Below are 10,873 nucleotides of genomic sequence, written 5' to 3' on the forward strand. Positions count from 1 at the left end.
TGTGAATTCTGACTTTCCTCAGCCAGGACTGGGGTACTGAATATATCAATAATTCCAAGGACCTGGAAGCAGCATTACTAAAAAAAATAGCCATTGGGAGATCTTGAATGGGTTGTCTGGAATTACCTGGGTGTCCCCTAAGCCTAATGTCTGTCTTGTCATGACCCGAGACATATAGACACAGAACAGAAGGTCATGATTGGTCAGACAGACTGGAGCGATGCTACCACATACCAAGGACTCCAGGACCCCCATCTCAGAAAGGCAGGAAGGATCCTCCTGACCTGTAGGGAGCAAGATCTTGCTAGCCTTGATCTAACTCTGGCCCAAGGATGGAAAATGGTAGAATCTGCTCTTATAAGTCTCAGGTTTGGGTCTCTTATTATCCTGTCCTCGAGTATACTTTCTGGCTGGAGGGCCAGGAATGGGGCTGCAGAAGGAAGGAGGCAGTTCCCAGTGGTTCCAAATGGACTCAAACCTCCACAAAGATCTTGATGGTCTTGGAGCAGGTTGTTCCTGTGGTCCCACAGGGGACATTCTCAGTGACAATTCGGAAGGTCCCATCAGTACTGGTGTTACCTCTGCAGTAGTCCTAAGAAGGGAAGAATTAAAGCTCTGGTCACAGCCCAAAAATAAGTGGTGGGAAGAAAAGAGAAGGGTGATCCATTGCAAGGGTCCAGGGACTACATACCTGTGCCAAGGTATACTCGCAGCTGCCTTCAAAGATGTAGCGTTCACCATCAAAGGTAACAAAGTGGCCATCCCCGTAGGCCACACAGGCACCCATGCAGGGCTGGTTGGTGCATTCCCACCGGCGGTTCTTGCAGGTGCTAGGAAAGGAAAGGCCATTGCTGACTAGGGAGTTGTCCTCTGAGATTGGCTGTCCTGGTCCTGTGCTAGCAAGTCACTTTACTTGGGGAATTAAGCTCAGTGTCCGTCAAGCTTTGGTCATGTGTGGGTGTGTTTCCAATTACCCCAAGGCTAGATAAATAGCCCTCCACAGAATGGGATCCTATGAGTACCTTGGCACCAAGACAGATGCTGAGACCCCTAAAATACCAAGGCTATCTCACACTAGTGTCCCTGTAGATACCCTGTGACCCACTCTGAGGGTCCCAAGACTTACCAGTTATTGCAGTCTACCCGGATGATCTCCCCAGGTCTATATGTGACCTCATTGTGTACGCAGGGACAATCTTCCTCAGCAATACAGCCCCCATTCCCATCTGCTACCAGCCCTGAGGGACACACGCAGCCCGAGACACACTGTGTGCTGAACTGTAGGCACAAGTTGACTTGTCAGGGACTGAAACAGCAGCCTGTTCCCTCATCCCTATTAGGTTTCCAGGGTACCAAGCCAGTAGACCCTGAACTGGGAATGTTCAGGAAGAGGCCATTCAGAGTCAGCAAGACCCGAAGCCATTGGATACCCAGTGATAGTCCCCCTCCCACTCTTCCTGCAGATTAAGATGGTACATGAGGATTGGCAATAGAACCGAGAGGACTCACACATTCCACATCCAGTGTGTGGCAGCTTTTGAGGCATTCAGCCCCGTGGTGACCCACTGAGGCATTGTTACAATCCAGGTAGACCATAGGTGCCTGACACTCTGCAGAGGACAAGCACGTGAGAGAACCCTAGGGTAGGACATTCCTGGCCCCTACAGTCTCCCAACCCTGTCTTACTGATAAGATGGTAGCAAGCTAGGGTCTTGCATGGCCTTGTGCTCTACCCAGAGCATCCAGACTGTGTGGACCTGCCCCAGAAGGTGTAGCCCACAACCCCTAAGAGCTCTATGGCCCCACTGCCACAGGCCTGCCTTCCCTAGAGCATCTTGGCACAGTAGACATGGCTGAGTATAGGCTGGTCTAGGTGGAATGTTACCTGTGCTCTTCTGCATCAGGGCTCCCAGGCAGGTCAACCTCCCGTTTGTACACGAGCTACAAGAGACAGTAGTACCCCTGCTCTGGGCCCAGTGTCTCCTACATCTTAACCCCAGTACTTCCCATACCCCACTAAGGTCTGGGCCTTCATAGGACTTCTTGCCTCCTCCCAAGGCCAAGAGGGTGCCTGCTGTTGGGAGTCCTTGGGAAGACCCTGGATGCCACATTCCCATACACTAACGGTTTAGTCACCATCCTGTGTTAATAATAGGAAATTGTAGTGCCCTTAAGAAGTAGGGCCAAGTGGGAAGAAGTTAGGTCATTAAAGAGGACAGTGGAACCTTAACCCTATTCTGCCCATTCTCTCTTCCTTGCTTCTACCATGATGCACTGCCTTACCACAGGCACAAAGCCATGGGATCACTCAGTCATATCACATGGGCTGAGCATTCAAAACTGTGAACTGAGACAAACCTCTCTTTCTATCTTGCCATGGGCTTTTGATTTAGTCATAGAAATCTCACTTACATCATGAGTTGTAAAGGAACTGCCTTTGAGGCCGAGGAGGGGGGTAGGATTTCAGCTGAGAACTGCTTATGAGTGCTTCTGCAATATCCCAGAACAACCTCCTTGCTGTATCTCAGGGATGTCTGAAAGGTGCCCCCAACACCCAACATGCCCCAAGCATGTCTTGAAACCCTCAGCAGGGAGGCCTCACAAACATTCAGGTATGGAAGGGCCAGCAGCTAGAGACCCCACTGACACAGACCTGTGAGGATGGGGGATGGGGAAGAGCATGAGGGTAGCCTTCCTTACCACACCACACCGTTGTCCGTAACAACCTCTCTGGGAGCCACCACAGTTCCATGGAAATAGCAAGGGCACTCCTCCACTGGCACACAGTGGTCCTTGTCATTCAGGAAGGTGCCTTCAGGACAGGTGCAGCCATCCACCGTCACAAAGGGGATGCTGCAGGTGACATCGGCCTCACTCAGAGAGCGGCAGGTAGGCTGGCAAGAACTCACTGAATAGAAGTAGCCCTTGGTTTGGGGGCAGTTGTTCGTGTACTTGTCTATAGGAAGAACAGGGACAGAGAGGTCAATGACTGGGGAACTGGCCCAGCCCTTGCTCTTCCCTGCCCCACACTAGGGACACCATTGTTGACACAACAGGACGGCACACATTAGGCATGGGACAGCAGACTAATAGCTACTGCTGCCAGGGGTCTTATGTGCCCCCCCCCCCCGTGCCAGAGTGGCAGGATCTCGGTGGCTAACGTGGGGGTGTAGAACCTGTGGTAGCCCACAGCATACTCACAGCAAACTTTGTCCCTCCAGCCACTGAGCAGCACGCCTTTGGCAGCACAGGCAAACACATAGGAGGACAGGGCTGCACACATGCAGTCCTCACTGTTCTCACAGTTGCACGTGTCAAACAAGCAGTTCTGGGAGACAGGATAGCAAGGAGTCAGGTACCACTGTCTCCTAGGTTACCTTTGTTGTTCATTAAACTTTCAACATCAACATCATCAGCCGAACTCTGGTCAAGGCCTGGACCTATGGCTTCCCAGCAGGAGCCACCCTATAAGGGACTTTGACAACAGTGTCTTAGAGGGGTGGCTTGGGCTTGGCATTAAGGACAGTTAGAGGCCACAGGGCAAAATGGCATCCAGAATAGAGGCCAGACCTGGGGTTTGGGCATAGAAGCTAGAAAGCACAAAGCCTAAGGCAGGGGCCCTGGGGAAGAGTCTTCACAAGACAAGGGCAGGGTCAACTTGTATCTGAAGTGTTTTTCTAATTGGGCTTCACATAGGGAACCTGGATGGGATGGTCAGAAGCCAGATGGGTTCAGGAGGGAGTGTCATGGAAGGTGTCATGGAAGTGGGTTACCTGGAGACCCACCCTTGGGGTGGAGTGATGTGTTAAAGTTTAGGGCTTTGGAGTGCTGTTTAGAGTTGAGATATGTCCCCAACCCTTGGCCCCCGGAAGGATTTTCTGGAGTGCTGTGTCTCATGTGAATGGGGTCCAACATAGAAAGAAGCCTTTAAGGGGAAGCCCATGGAGACAAGGGCTACATGAGGTCACCCTGCTCCAGCTCTGTCTTTGCAAGAGGGAGGTTGGACAAGCACTAAGACCATGAAGGACCCTTCTGAGCCCAGGACTTTCATTTTTAGCTTCTCAGTTGGTGAAGCTTTTAACTGCCCCAAGAAGTACACACCAGATTGGGTAGTGGTGGGTGAGCCTTGGGAGTTCAGCCAGTACCTGTCCCCCCACTTCCAAGGCCAGCAGATCATGGTCTCACCGAGTAGAAGGGCACTGGGCTAACAGTGGCATGGCAGGCCGAGAAAACTCCTGAGCTTTCCGTGAGCATCGAGCACCACTCCCGGGCGAAGTTCTCTAGGAGAGGGAGAAATGTGGGCTGCCCCTCACCTGCTTCCTAGAGCCTGTCCTCCTCTGTAACCTTAACGCTTTATGCCTTCCTGTCTACATAGGGGTTCTCTGAGCCCTTCCCTGAGGGTTCATATGGCCCAGAGGTCAGGAAGGGCTGTCAGAGTGGCCAGTGGCTAGAGAGGGTAGTTACCATTCTCCACACTGTATGAGCAGGGGTCCTCATAGGTGTTCTTGGAGTTGGGGCAGGAGGCTTGAGTCTTCCAGGTGTTGGAGAAGGCTGCTCCTGTGCCCTCCACCACCCCACTGAGGGCTGTGAAGTCATCAGCCTGGTTCTGGTTGAAGTTTCCACACAGGCCTAGGGACCAGGATCAGGAGGTCAACCTGTCACTTTCCCTAGGATCTCATCCCTCTAAGCATTGTTAAAAGAAGACTGAGAAGAAAGTCCCCGCCCAGTGTTTGGTTCCAGAACCTCAACTATGCTAGGCCCCTAACAGGGCTAGCCCAATCAGGGCAGCTCAGCTGGCCATCTTCCCAGACCACTCCACAGGTTACTGGTTAGATGTCAGGTGTGCTGGGTGCTGCTGGGGTTTCCACCAAGCCCTAGAGCCAATGCTTCCCAACCATCCTTCACACCTGATCTCACTTCACAGCTTAGAGCTAGGGAAGGCCCAACCTCAACAGTCCTACCCTTACAGCCCTACACTCAAGCCCATTGGAACCTCACCACACATCTGGCCTTGGTAGGAGCGGTCCAGCCGGACAAACACCTGCATGAAGGGCACCAGCTGCACTTGAAGCTGCAGCCCAATGCCTGTCTGTACTATGGTGAAGAAGGACGATGGCTTGAAGATGGTAACATTGCCTGTAAGGGGAGAGACATTAGGCATGCTGGGAGCCTGCCTTCCAAACAGGACAGTGCAGGCTGGGACAGGAGGTGGAGCACCTAAGGAAATCCCATGCCCAAAGTTCCCAAATGTGCATGGCGTGTAAATGACTGCCAACGTCCCTGCTAGGGCATGGGCAGTGTTGCTAGACATAGGGTTCCCACGGAACCAGGGGTAGCAGCTTGTCACCCCATGGGAAACACTGGAGCTGACAAAGAGCCACAAAGAGCTCACCAGGAGCTAGGCTCTACCCAGTGATGAAAGCTGACTGTCCACTGAAGGTGCCAGCCCTGACTTGCTGTGTCAGGAAGCCACACACCTGCTGACAAAGGCATCTGCGTAAAGATGGAGTTCAGGAATACAGCACCGTTGACCTGGATCCGGATGACCTGGTACATGGTGTAACAGTCAGTACCCAGAGGGAGGGCCCATCTCGTCACTTACAGAAAGAATTCTGATGGAATCCCCCCTCCATCCAGTGACAGAGACAAAAAAAGAAGCTCAGACATGTTCTAGCAGAGGGTTCTACAATCTACCTAGGTGGTGGCTGCTCCTATCTTTCAGGCTTGGAGAAAGAGTGGAGGCCTCTCTCTAATCTGTTGCTACTCCATATATTTCCCTACCTCTGTTGTTCATTACCCAGAATGTGATGGTAGTCAGAGCCCGGTCCTCACCGTGTCCCCACTATTGAGGTTTAGTGTCACTGCTTTGAGGCAGTTCTCCGTATCTGTCATTCCACACTTCCGAAGATCGACCAGCACGGTGAAGCTACTATCTGCACATTTCTGTCAAGAAACCCAAAGTGTGTGGTTGGATGTAGCATTCCCTTATGCACAACCCCTCAAGACCTTGAGGGGCTCTAGAAGTATCCTCAGGTAGCCCCGTTTTCCATAGGCAGCTTGTCATGGGGTCTGGGACGTCCTTGTCAGCACAGAGATTCACCATGCCCTTCACCCCTGCTCTTGACCACCAACAGGACCCTAGCCGAAGTCTATGGGCCAGATTATGCCCACACCTTGGTCAGGATGTAGCTGCAGTCTCCATGCACATTGTAGAGTTTCTCGTCAAAGGTAAAGATGTGGGACCCGCCTTGCACAGAGCAGGTGCCAGGGCACGGCAGGTCTTGGCACTTCCACAGTCCTCCGAAGCAGGTGCTGTGGGGAAGTCCGTGAGCAGAAGGGGTACAGGGAAGAGGCAAGCCTCACCCATGTATCTCCCTGAAGGCTGTTACACTTACCAGGACCTACAGCTGGTGTTGAAGGACTCTCCAGGGGCATAAATACGGCCACCATGGGTACAGTGGCACTGCTCCAGGGGCAGGCATCCCAAGTGTCTGACATCATCCAGCACAGTTCCTGGTAGAAGGGGCAGTGAGCACAGATGCCTCCCATACAGACAGCACAGGGCAGCCTGCTGCCAAGACAACCCCAGTCCTAGGCAGGGGGAAGGACCCCTAATCTAGAATGCTGCCCAGCCTGAACTGATAAGGATAAGCTCCTCTGGGCCTCAGTTTCCCCACCTGATCTCAGGGACCCAAGACACATATTCTCTGGAAACAGACCAGCAGACCTCTGTCTTGCTAATGGTCGGTTTCCATTCTGCACTTAGCTATGGGGTGCAGCCCCTAGCAGAGCCCATCACCCTTTGGAGTAGAGAGGGTCAGCTGATGCTGAGGTCAAACGCTAGAGACCATAACCCAAAGGTGGCCATAGGGTGGGGGCAAAGGGCACAGGGCCTGCCTGAGGGACAGAAGCAGCCATCCATGCAGTGGTCCTCGCAGAGTTGAGAGCGCTGGGGGTTAGAGCAGGTATCCACACAGGGTGAACTGCACTCTCGGTATTCCATGTTGAAAGGGCATGTCCAATCTGTAAGAGAGAGCTCTTGACCCAGGAGAAGTGAGTCCTGACCTCTTCAGCAAGTGGGATGCCCACTGCTTGCTCTCACGTACACTGAGATCCCAGAAAGCCATCTCCTGGATAAAGCGGTAGGCAGGAAAGCAGGGACCCAGCACTTCTTATAAAGCCTTCTCTACCCACGGCCACCTGAGATCAACGTTCTCCAGGAAATCCTACACTGAGGTTCTAGACCCATATCTTCTTGCTGTGCCCAGGGACATAGCTGGGTACTCCCCTCCAAGACCAACAGGTCCACCAAGAGCCTTCAGGCATAGACTCTTTCCTCAACTCTGCCCACTATCTCCTCTCCCCCTGACATTTACCCTCTCTCAGTGGCCCTTAAGTGGTTCTCTCTACCTTGTCATCCCAACCATGTTCTAGGCTCAAGACTGACCCTTAGTAAGACCTTGGGCTATCCTCTAGTGAGGGTACTAACTGCAGAGATCAGGATGCCTCCAATTCTGTGGGTAGCCCCCTGCATGGGCACACTGGCGGGAATATTCGGCAAAAGTGGCACATGGGCAGGTGGGACAGCGGCACAGGTCCTGGACACAGGCATTCAAGTACATGCTGACATCTACCAGAGTGGTGCACTTGTCAAAGGCAGGACCAAGTAGGGTGCGACGGCAGATGTCCTCCTGGAGAAGACAGAGAGGCTAAGCACCTTTTGACCTTCTGACCCTTAAGCAGGATTGTCATGACACTTGTAGTGGGGACCCTGCCCCTCCAAGGGCAAGACAGGAAGCCCCTCTTCCCTGAAGGTTCCTTCCACGCATAAATCAGTCCATCTGTCTGTTTATCCATCATCCATCCATTAATTTATCATCCAGCCACCACCTATCTGCCACCTCTCTATCGTTCATTCATTCATCATTCATCTGCCGATCCATCCATCAATCACCTAATTTATCTATCCATCCATCCATCCATCCATCCATCCATCCATCCATCCATCCATCTATCCATCCATCCATCCATCCATCTATCCATCCACCTATCATCCTTATTCATTATTCTACTCAGTCACTGTGAACTTGTTACATCTGGGTACAGAGCTCCACTTGGCTCTGGGGGAATGGCCCAGGCCTCTCTGTTTCTCTCATCTCCTACTCCAGAGCTCCAAAACATTCTGGCTTGTGGCTTGTGCATCAGGAGAGTGCAGAGTGCATTCTTGTACGGTAGTTCAGAGGAGAAGGGAATAAAGATAACACCCACCCTTAGGTGGCCTCCATGGACTCAGTGCTGCTACTGAACATCTTCCTACCCCAGATAAGTCAGTGTGGGGCCAAGCTCTCCAGGACTGGACAACATTTTCCCTCACTTCACAACTTAGGGAGGACTCATTATTTACTATTATTTACTAGTTTCAGGGATTATGGACTTCCATCCAAAGGATGAGTTCTCCCTGCTTACAAGAGGGGCTTCTTAAGTGTCCTTGAGTGTCTGACTTTGGCCCACTATATGGTGGTGTGCACACATATCCCACACATGCATATCACCTGCACACAGACATCGTGTGTGCCCTGGTGAATAAGTTGTGACTGTCCATGTCCTGGCCTGCCTCCCTCAGGCGCAAACAGCAGCCTCCTGGGAGGTTCCCATCCCCTGATTGTTCAGGACTGGAAAGCCATCTGGACACCCAAAGATGTTCCTCAGCCTCTGGCTATGCAGTTCTTGGTCTTATATCAGCCTTGCCCTGTTCTCAGCTTTGGGGACTGTAGTATGATCAAGGTGCTCACTGTATCTGTGCAGTTGCTGACAGCTGAGGGTAGGACATCCTGGCACTGCTCTGTAGGACCATCCAGCTTCTGCAGATTTCCAAACTGCACAGGGGTCAGCCTAGTGTCTGCAGGAGAGAAAGCTCACAGTCAGGAGGTCTGCTTAGCAGGGGCAAGAAACTCTTTCTCTCTCTCTCTCTCTCTCTCTCTCTCTCTCTCTCTCTCTCTCTCTCTCTCTCTCTCTCTCTCTCTCTCTCTCCCTTACCTCCTCCATGTCTGCAATCCCACCCTGCCATGTCCCCCTGGACTTCCTTGATTCGGTAGCCCTTAGGACCACCTAGCCTGAAGACTCAGTGACACTTACTGTGGGTGTAGAACTCACTGACAGCTGGGAGCCCGTTGAAGTCACCGCACAGCCCACACGTCTGGTTGATGTATTTGGAGTCCAGCTCCAGCTGAGGGTGAGACAGTAGCTTCAGCCTCAGGGCTTCTGCTCTGGCTTCAGGACCTGCCTGGTAGCTTCCCACCCCACTCACCCAGGGAACCAGAAAGGATAGTCCCCTAATACTCTGTGGGGTCCCTATAATAGGTCCGGGAACTATAAGGGCTGTGGGAGAGCTACAAGGTTCCGGGGATGAGTAGTGAGGGTATGTGGTAGTCATGTGGGCTGAGGGAGACTGCGGAAGTCATAAGAGACTGGGATTTTATGAAATCTGTGGGGGAACTTCTGGGGGTCTAGGAAGACTGTGGGGGTTCTAGGAGGGGATGGGGAGTTGTGGGAGTTGGGAGGTAGAGGGCTCTGGGGGTCTGTAGTTCTGAGATGAGTGAGATGGCAAGTGTTTGTTTAAGACCTGCGTAGGATGATGGGGGGCTGTAGGTGAATGTCCTCACCAGGGCGCTGTCTTCTTCATTCCACAGGAAGGTGAGGACTAAGCGGATGCTGATTTTCACATAGCCACTGCTTTTCTCCATCAGAAGACCTGCACGACTGTAGGGCAGCTCCTCCCTGTGCAGAAAGCTCTGGTCTTCCTTCAGCAGGCACAGGCAGGGGCTGTCCTACCCATGCACTTGATCCTGATCCCTCCCCAAAGGGGACAGATCGAGTTCTAAAGGCCAGGCCCACATGCCCTCATCCCCAAGGCTCAGCTCACCGATGTCCGTTCACCAGGACAGAGCCATTGGACAGCTCAATCACCAGCCCCTGGGCCCTGAGGAGCACATAGGTGACTGTGGGCCTGGAACCCTCAAGACCACGACGCAGTTGGATGTTGAAGTCCTCATAGGTGGCCCCACAGTGTGAAGAGAAGACATAGTTACAGAGGCCAGGGAAGCGGAACACGTCACCGTCAAAGGTCTTGTAATGGAAGTCACCCCACGTGCTGCACACTCTCCCATTGTGTGCCAGGTGTAAGGCTACAGGGAAAACAGGGAAACCAGATAGAACCACTGAATGCCACCACTCCATGCCCAGCTGCCCAAGGGACAACCTTCTAGGGCCAAGGCAATATTTTTGGATCAGGGAAGTCAGCTCTCTGCCCTGTTCCATTCCCACAGCCACTCGATAAAACCCAAAGGCCCAGATCCATCCCTTGGCTCCTTCATTTGCTACAGGTCAGATGTCCCAGGGTGGTCAACAGATGTTCCCAGGGAAAGTTCCAGACCCTGTTCAGAGCTGTTCAGGAGCCTCACCCTATGCCACCTCAACCAGACTGGAGATCTCCCGTGCTTGCCCCTCACACCTCAACTCCTTAGGCTGGCTTGCAGTAGGGACTGTCCACTTACCGCTCATGCTAGGGAAGACAGTGATAGGTGGGATGAAGGTGACATGCCTTGTGGATGAGGATGTGGAGTCTGCAGAAGAAAGACATGGTCACATGGGGATGTAGCTGAGGATATCTTTCTTGGCCACCCACCCTCTTCAGTGCCCACCTCAAGAAAATCAGGAAACCCAGGACTAACAGGTTGGTTCCAGGCTATCCAATTTATACTTGGTCATCCCTGGACACCCCACCTCACCCCCCCCCCAAAACCCTCTCCTGTCTTCCTAGGAGCTCTTCCATTTCTGGGTGCTCTGGTCTGTGTATGCCCAGCACTGCCTTCAG

General features: G+C 52.7%; 1 protein-coding gene across 1 annotated transcript in view; it reads right to left on the bottom strand.

The window, feature by feature from the left end:
- The window catches only part of Muc5b (mucin 5B, oligomeric mucus/gel-forming), a 31,372-nt gene extending 21,136 nt beyond the window's left edge, over positions 1-10,236 (bottom strand). The window contains exons 1-20 of the mRNA XM_085841110.1: positions 9,923-10,236; positions 9,663-9,777; positions 9,136-9,226; positions 8,793-8,899; positions 7,490-7,691; positions 6,898-7,023; positions 6,396-6,513; positions 6,174-6,312; positions 5,833-5,943; positions 5,478-5,547; positions 4,999-5,136; positions 4,465-4,629; positions 4,186-4,280; positions 3,202-3,328; positions 2,701-2,956; positions 1,886-1,941; positions 1,510-1,610; positions 1,127-1,278; positions 692-830; positions 479-592 (exon numbers count right to left, since the gene is read on the bottom strand). Of these exons, the coding sequence (XP_085697236.1) occupies positions 479-592; positions 692-830; positions 1,127-1,278; positions 1,510-1,610; positions 1,886-1,941; positions 2,701-2,956; positions 3,202-3,328; positions 4,186-4,280; positions 4,465-4,629; positions 4,999-5,136; positions 5,478-5,547; positions 5,833-5,943; positions 6,174-6,312; positions 6,396-6,513; positions 6,898-7,023; positions 7,490-7,691; positions 8,793-8,899; positions 9,136-9,226; positions 9,663-9,777; positions 9,923-10,236 (2,736 nt within the window). The remainder of the gene's footprint in view (positions 1-478; positions 593-691; positions 831-1,126; positions 1,279-1,509; positions 1,611-1,885; positions 1,942-2,700; positions 2,957-3,201; positions 3,329-4,185; positions 4,281-4,464; positions 4,630-4,998; positions 5,137-5,477; positions 5,548-5,832; positions 5,944-6,173; positions 6,313-6,395; positions 6,514-6,897; positions 7,024-7,489; positions 7,692-8,792; positions 8,900-9,135; positions 9,227-9,662; positions 9,778-9,922) is intronic.
- Between the last annotated feature and the right edge of the window lie 637 nt (positions 10,237-10,873).

The sequence above is a fragment of the Mus caroli genome, unplaced genomic scaffold, assembly GCF_978045245.1.
Source record: "Mus caroli unplaced genomic scaffold, Mus_caroli_1 scaffold_8, whole genome shotgun sequence".
Lineage (NCBI taxonomy): Eukaryota > Metazoa > Chordata > Mammalia > Rodentia > Muridae > Mus > Mus caroli.